The sequence below is a fragment of the Setaria italica genome, chromosome I (genome assembly GCF_000263155.2).
Source record: "Setaria italica strain Yugu1 chromosome I, Setaria_italica_v2.0, whole genome shotgun sequence".
In the NCBI taxonomy this organism is placed as follows: Eukaryota; Viridiplantae; Streptophyta; class Magnoliopsida; order Poales; family Poaceae; genus Setaria; species Setaria italica.
Window position 1 is genome coordinate 25,152,629 of NC_028450.1, and position 8,403 is coordinate 25,161,031.

At 46.2% G+C, this 8,403-nt stretch overlaps 1 protein-coding gene across 1 annotated transcript; it reads left to right on the forward strand.

Annotated features, from left to right (window-relative positions):
• Window positions 1-2,768: 2,768 nt before the first annotated feature.
• On the forward strand, window positions 2,769-3,602 carry LOC101759637 (ethylene-responsive transcription factor LEP). The gene has a single exon (XM_004952539.2). It carries the CDS (start codon window positions 2,844-2,846, stop codon window positions 3,600-3,602), a length of 759 nt encoding a protein of 252 aa, XP_004952596.1. The 5' UTR covers window positions 2,769-2,843.
• Window positions 3,603-8,403: the final 4,801 nt, after the last annotated feature.

The following is an 8,403-nucleotide window of genomic DNA, read 5'->3' on the forward strand; positions in this document are numbered from 1 at the left end:
TACTCTTATTTAATTTAAAGAAACGTATAGTGTTGATGTGAATCATGTGACAGTGCTAGCTAATTCCGCAGCTCGTTGTTAAGCATGAATTAAGTTATAGATTAATTTGATTCTCATCCATGTGGCATATGGTTGGGAACTATAGGAAAGAAAATAAAAGAAACGGATTTGCAAGGATCTGCATTCTAGCAGCACAAAAACTGCATTCTAAAATCCAAACAACTACTAAACCATAGCATGACGATTATCTCAAACCGACTGAACGAGGTACCATTGATTGTACACCAAATTTTAATAGAAAAAGGGTATAGGTAGATCACATAGTACGCTAGCTATACACGAAGTTGCAAGGATCTGCATTCTAGCAGCACAAAAACTGCATTCTAAAATGTAAAGTACTAAACCATAGCATGACGATTATCTCAAACCGACCGGACGAGGTACCATTGATTGTACACCAATTTTTTTTTTATAGAAAAGGGGTAAAGCTATATACATGCATATCGTGATCGAATTTTTTCTTGTGTAGTCAATCGAAGGAACAACAATAAAACAACTATATTAGGTATTAGGGGGCATGTGAAGTTCCAGTGCTTGTACCTTCAACTCTGGCCCCTACAACTTTGACCTTGACTTGGACTGTGAAATCAAGCTAGGTATCAGGGACAAAAACAGATCACAAAGATATTCTGTGCAACTTGTCGTTAGTATAACGAGAGCAACAGTTTGGTCGGTTTGGATCTTGTTGGGCAATATTAATTAAGCAAACTAACCAATCTCAAGTTGAAGGCCATAACAAATAATGTAAATACATTTGTGTTCTAACTAGGCATGCAAGTTATATTTATTTTCGGTTATTGGGTCGACTCAAAAAGTTGTTAAAATGAACTAGAATGGCATTTCACATAAATAATTTGGAAGGATAAATAAACTAGGGTGGCATGCCATCGTAATTAATCAGCTGACCCAGAAAATACTATTGGATACCCACTTGCATCCCTAGTTCTAACGGACCGATCACATCTATAGACACGATCCACCATCCAAACCGCCTGCTGGATCACATCAACCATCCGATTGAGTAGTCGTTTACCTATTGCTAGATGAAATTACACCCTCAAAGCTAGAAATACATGTGCATCTGTGCTTCGATTCACCTTCCCTCTCGCAAGCCTAAACAGATCACAGAGATATTGCTTGCAATTTGTATTTGAAATTTAGAAACTATTTTTTTGCGGGTACTAAAGGTGGTGGTGCTCTTGCTCAACTTCATAGCCAGATCCACTCTCGACTCGGACCTCGTATTCTTTGGTACTAAAGCAACTCTAACCACAAATCGTGGAATGTTCCTAATTCCCGTTTGCCCTTGATACTCTAATTTTTACTCAGCTGCAACCATTCTCGTGGGCAGAAACTTCTGCATTCACGACTACCTCCTTATGAACATCAATACATCATTCTAATGGTGGTTGCATCAACCAACTACTCCATCCGTTCCAAACTATAGATTGTTTTGGCTTTTTCACATACATAGTTTTTATTATGTATCTAGAAATAACGTATATCCAGTACATAGTAAAAACTACGTACCCAGAAAAATCAAAATGACTTATAATTTGGGTCGGAGGGAGTAGCATTCTCAGGCGCAATAAAGAAGTAACTACTAGACCTTAAGAGCACAATTTCCTTTTTTTTTAGTCCCATTGAAAGTATCAAATATTAGTTCAATACAAGAATTCTATGATCCATCAAGTGTTTTTCGAATGGACAACGGTGTTCTTTATATTTTTCAAAGAAAAAACAAGTCTTTTCTATAAGATAATTCCCGAGAGTTATTTATCAAGTGACTGGTGTTTTTCTAAAATGTTGGTTGGGGATCTTGGTTGCCAATTTGCTTTCCCTCTCGGAGAATGTCCAAATTAGAAAAGAAATTCTAAGCTAGTTAATAAGAAATTATGAATAACAACAACCCTTGGCTATTTAAAAAGAACCCTCAGGAAATCTTTAGTATCATCTAGTGGTTTTAGATTCCTCGCAAAAAAGGTTTTAGAAGCGAAAGGACCTCTAGCCTAGTGGTTAGAGTACCTGAGTAGCATCCAGCAGGTCCAGGTTCGACTCCCGGTGGGAGCGAATTAAACAGGTCTGGAATAAAAAAATATAAAAAAATAGGTAGGATCTTCCCTGCTGACTTCGGTAAAAAAAAGTTTTAGAAACCAGTACATGAGACTTTTCTACCTTCCTTATATTTGAAATACTAAGTTCGAAAAGGCACCAATTTGAAAGTTCAAATCACATTTTTACCATCAAATTAAAGAAAACACAAGAACTTCAGTTTGTAGACGTCTCTGCTACGAAAGTTTAAGAACACTAGCATTGGGCCCCTCACATTTTTCCTTAAGTTCCTTTGGTTGGTTAGAATCAATGGTAGATGGTGAGAGATTGACAGCACGCTGTGGACGGATGCAACTTGCGAGCCGGGGAGGTCGGTCGTCACGTTGATCCCATCATGCGTCGTGCAGTCACCCTGCCCATGCCACCACCGGTCCAAATCATTGGTTGACCACTTTTGCCGCCCCCACAGCACACCAACGAATTGAATCGAATTTTGTGGGCCCCACGCATCCATGCCTACCATCACTCCTGGTAATCATTCTTAAGATTGGCCATTAGCACCTCGCCATTTGTTTAACTCTCGTATTTGCTTTCCCGCCACTATATATACTCCTCCATGCAACCGCCCCATGCACCCCCAGCAGCAACCACACCTTCTTCAGCGTCTCTCATCCTCATCACCAACGACCCAACTAACTCTCTCTTGTGTGCGTGTGAGCAACAGAGCAAGCATGGACTTCTCCTACTTCTTCTCGTCGTCCTCGGAGAAGAAGTCCTCGAAGCGCCGGCAGCAGCAGCAGGACAGTGGCAACAACGAGACGAAGTACCTCGGGGTGAGGCGGCGGCCGTGGGGCCGGTACGCGGCGGAGATCCGGGACCCGGCCACCAAGGAGCGGCACTGGCTGGGCACGTTCGACACGGCGGAGGAGGCCGCCATCGCCTACGACCGCGCCGCCCGCAACCTCCGTGGCGCGAGCGCCCGCACCAACTTCGCCTACCCGGACCTGCCGCCGGGCTCCTCCATCACCCCCTACCTCTCCCCCGACCTCTCCGCCGACCAGCTTCAGAGCTACTACGCCGCCGGCCCCGTCGTCCCCGCCGCTCATCAGTCAACGCCGCTGGCCCGCGATCAGGCTCAGGCCTACTCTCATGGCGGCGCCGGCAGCGAGGCCTACCAGTACCACGTGCCGGCAGAGGTGCCGTCCTACGGCGCGCTCGACGCCTCGATGGCCTACGGCGGGAACGCTGAGAAGATGGATATGTACTTCGACGGCGGCAACGGTGGCGGCGCCGCCAGTGGCGGCGGCAGGGCGTGGTGCGACGCGGCGGAGCTGGACTTCGGTGGCTACAACGACGCAGCGGCCAGCGGCTCGCACGGCATGTACTTCGAGGAAGGGTATGTGCACAGCCCTCTGTTCTCGCCGATGCCGGCCGCCGACGAGGTCGACGGGTTCCAGCTCGGCGGCTCGTCGTCCTCGTACTACTACTGATGTGTTCGATCTCGTCGGCGGCGGCGGCGGTGGCTCTCGGCGCCCGCTGGAGGGGACTGATGCATATACCTCCGGCGAGGTGAGTTGTTTGTGCGTGTGTGTACTAGCTGTTTGACTTTCTCTGTATTTTAATCACCATCAGTGTTCGGTGTGAGTCAGTGGGCCCGATCTTATGTTTTGGTGATAAGGGCTTGAGGTTTGTACGTACGTGCTTGTTTTATCTGGTATCGAATGTATTATGTGTAAAGTTCAGTCGGCATGTATTCTGTCTGTGTTGCTGGAGCTTCAGTGCAATCTCTTTTGCTTCAAAGTTCCTTTGTTTGGTTAAAAAAAGGAAAAGATTTCCCTCTGTTTTCCATCTGTATGTAAAAATAAAACTGTCAGTAAATTACTCCACACTTCATCCAATTTTTTTTAGCAGCTCGCGGATTAGGAACGTTTCTCCGTAACTGCCGCATACAGGTCAGCAAACTCATAGGTTTGGGGTTACAGGGATTCCATCTCCAACCGATCCCATTTCATAATCCAACTATCATATTAGCCATCCTTACCGGAGAACCCAATAATTCGTTCCAACTCTTTTCAAATAAAGAAGTTGTGACTCTCCTAATACGACTGCAAAAATAACTCTTTCAATAACGATGAAAGTGATATTAGAATATACCTATTAACTACTTATTGAAAGATATTTATTGAGAGACTGTTGGAGATGCTCAACAAATATTTTCTTTGGTCCCAAAAGTGAAGTCTTATATTGAGATCTTTCATAGAAAAGCTAATGTAGGTGGTTCATGTGTTGTAGCCTCTACCGTACCATTTGCATCATGTACTGTTGAGGTATAACTGAAAGGAATGAAAAACAAATCCTGGTGTTAAATAAGGAAAATGTTAAGAAAGGAATGAAAAATAAATTTGGTGTCAAATAAAGGAGACAAAACTTTCTAATGTCATGCAGGCCGGGAACCAGATTTTTATCTGGTGCTGTATAGGAAATTTTGTCATATTTTTTTGACCTAGGAAGTTTTATTAATCATAGATAATTATATAAACGTAATATAATCATAGTAAGATCACAATCCCGGCATAAGTATAGATAGGATACATAGCCCCTAAAAAATAAAAAATAGAAAAATAGCGGAACATCTACCACACATAAGTTGATTTTCGTGGAGAAAGACATGGCTAGGAAAAGACGAACCAAACGCTGATGACACAAATAGAAAGAGGATGAACCGGTGCCCTTGAAGACTTGATTGGTGTCATTATAATTTTTTTTACTATTTAGAGGTCTATAATTACTATTTACCTATTTAGAACCGCACCTATTTAGAGACGGGTCTCGTGGTAGGCCCAAAGCCAGTTGGACCCACCTGCAAGACCCATATCTCCGTATTATCCACAAAATCCATGCATTTCCACGAGCATCAAAGTAAAGATGAAGGGCGTGCTTCAAATTCCAGAACTTCAACAAACATGGAACCCTGAAACGCTACTACCACCACTAAATTCCTTATAATTATATATAAAAGACACCCACAGAGTATTACTGAATATAACAGCTAGCTTCTCTAACAGCCAATACGTACTGTTGTCAACATCAACACGCTACTCATCAGTTATTACACGCAAGTAGCAAACCCATGGGAGTAATTGCACAAGGGATCAAAAATGAAAAGGAGAAAAAAAATAAATTTGGTCGGTGTTTCAACAACTAGCAAGGCTGATAATCGACATTTAAGTGCATCAGGTGATAATCAATGATTCAGGATCACAGTATATGTATAGACTTGACTGAGGCCTTGTTTAGTTCCGAAAGTTTGGAGGTGCCAAATTACTGTCACAGCACTGTAGCACACTGTAACATTTCGTTTGTATTTGTGAATTATTGTCCAAACATTGACTAATTAGGCTCAAAAGATTCGTCTCGCAAAGTACAACAAAATTGTGCAATTAGTTTTTAATTTCATCTACCTTTAGTACTCCATGCATGTACCGCAAGTTTGATGTGATGGGAAATCTTCTTTTTGCATAGTGCCAAAGTTGGGAGTTGGGAGTGAACTTGTTAAACAAGGGCTGAGTGTTTGTAGCAGTAGCTCGAGAGGCTATAACTTGGCAACTCAGGCAACCGAAGATGGGCCTTCATTTCCACCTGAAAAATCACCAACGTTAAGGCTTAGTCACAATACTTTTTTGAATTGTACAGAAAAAGAAGAAGCTGAGAACGAGTGCTTACCATACTATTTCATCTCAAAATATTTGCAATCCGAATATTACCTTCATTGGTTGGAACATTATTATTGCACATCCAAACACAGCTGAGAAATCCACGATCTTAGTGCGTACCATTGAAATGTGCAAAACTTTGCCACATCTTTTGCAAGGCTCCCGGCAGCTCGTTGCCGGTCTAGGGGAAAAAGGTTCGGCCCTTGGCCGGATTTCTACGGCGGCGCGGTTCAAGGGTGGTGCAGGGGTGAGGCGGAGGCTGGGGCGTGGTGTGCGCACGTCCGCGACAAGGCGCATCCACGGCAAGGCCAAAGGTGAAGCCTTCGGCTCCCTTGGCACGGTTGACGGCGAGGCAGTAAGGATTCGCGCGTGCGCAGGCGCGTGGTCCGGCCACGGCCGTGTCGCGCGTGCGGGCTTCTGGTTCTTTAGAGTTGCGGCGCGCACGGCTGCGGGGAAGTGCAACGACGGCATCGAAGTGGTGGTGGCGCGCGGCACCTGCAAGAAGAGCGGGTCGAAGGCCGAAAGCGGCGCAAGGCAATGGCGACGCGATGGTGCGGGTGCGGGCAAGTGCACGGGCACGGGTCAAGCCCCGGCAGCAGCATGGCGAAGTAGGTCGAAGCCCAGACGGGGAGTAGGGTGCACAGGAGATGCTCACTCGTCGGGACTGACGTCGAGAGGGTGGCGGTGTGGTGGCGAGGCACTGCGGTGGTGGGTCATTGCCATGCAGGGAGAGCGGTAACATCATTGTCGTCGTACGGGCGTAGGGCTTGGCAGCGCTCCGGGGTCGCGGCGGTATTGAGGGGGGAAACCCCAATGGTGGCTGGAGCAGGGAGGCGGCTGGCGTGGGGGGTTAAATAGCTTGAAGGCTAGGGTTTGGCGACCACGAACGACGAGGGATGCGCGGAGGTGGTGTGGCGAGCATTAGAGCATGCCAACGCAAAAGCACGAGGCCAGCCAAGCACTCGTGCTTGCGGCGCCCGTCGTTGTCACGTGCGTGCGGCGCGCGTGAGAGCAGCGGGGAAGAAAGGGGAATAGTCCCTCGGCCGGCTGACGTGCGGAGCCCGTTGGTCAACGGCTGCGGTCGTGGTGGCGGTTTGGGCAGCTAGAATGGGCCGGCTAGGTATCAGGCCTCCGGCCCAGGTTTAAGGTGGGCAGGCCGGCGAGATTAACAGGCTGGGTTTAGGTGGGTTAGAGCCCAAATTAGATTAGTTAGTTAGTGTTGACGCCAGATTTCGTCACTAGTAAAATCGGCGCCAAGAAGAAAGGAAATTGGAAAAACACAGTTGAGAATCGGCCGAATGGTGCTACAGTGCGAGATCGGCCGATGACTTCTGCCTCGCCTCGAGTCAAGTGTGATGGGTTCCCAATCGGTTGTCTCTTGCCGATAAGGAATCGGCCGATTAGGAGGTTGGGTTAATTGGGCCTGTATGGGCTTGGAAAGGAATAGAAGGATAAGGGGGAGATCAGCCCATGAAGCGGATAATAACCAACCTAGCACGAATCGTGCTTGTAAATATTCGTTTTCTGTTTGAATTAGAGATAGAGTTCTAGTCGGTTAAGAAGTTATCTCTACGGGGCTATAAATAGCCACCTTTGTAAATCTGTAGACATCAACAAATCAATACAACCAACTACTTTTTCCTCGTACTTACTTTCAAGCAGGCGACTTCGCCAAATACTTTCTCTTTTACGAGTTCGTGCGGGTTGGCAGGGCTGCAGCAACTTGATCTCCGGCCGATTCTGTAAGTTCCGCTTATCGAGTAATATCTAAGCTTTAACTTCGGGCGCATCGCTGTTGTTTCGGTTAGATTTATTCACTAGTTATCGATATTAACTAGAATCATAGATTTTACCTGTTTTTCTAGTTTTATCACCAGTTATCCAGCTAGGAATCGGTGGTTTCGGCTTTCTTTACATTCTGCTATTAAATTCATCTATTTCATATATTGCCGATTAGATCTATTCCTAGTGTTGTTATCCTAGCATTGTGTCGATTACTCCGATAGTTTTCTGTCCACAAGGCTACAGTGATCGGCTGCCTTATAGCCGATTTCTTTATTACGGCAAATCGGCCGATTCGCTGATAAGCTCTCTCGAGATCGGAAATATAGCCGATCGCGACTTTTGGATCTGACATGTATTCTTCCTTGCCAATCAACAGGTCAGATTGGCTGGCACGCCGCGCGAACCGCACCAGGGCAATCACCCGAACAGGAGTTAAGCAGATTCTCCCGGGTCATGTGTCGGACGCTGGTAATTCGGTTGACCGATTTCTAGCGCCAACACACTTTTGGCACGCCCAGTGGGACCAGTACAACCGCCATCATGTCAAAAGCTGCTGAAGTCTCCGAAGATAACGTCATCGAAGTGACGGAAGCAGATCTGAAGGACGACCAGAAGGAAGAACTGGATAAGTATACGGCGCAGTTCCGGAAAGCTTGCCTACAGTCTTTCAGTCACTCCAGAAGCGGGGAGACTATCAAGAAGGCTCCGTTCCCTGCTCCCCGCCAGATCACGATTTCTGAGGACTCGGCCAAAATGGCCGATATGATTCAACAGTCCATTTATCACGTCTTCG

Coding starts and splice junctions, on each gene's coding strand:
- LOC101759637 (XM_004952539.2), top strand. CDS start 2,844: ATGGACTTCTCCTACTTCTTCTCGTCGTCCTCGGAGAAGAAGTCCTCG.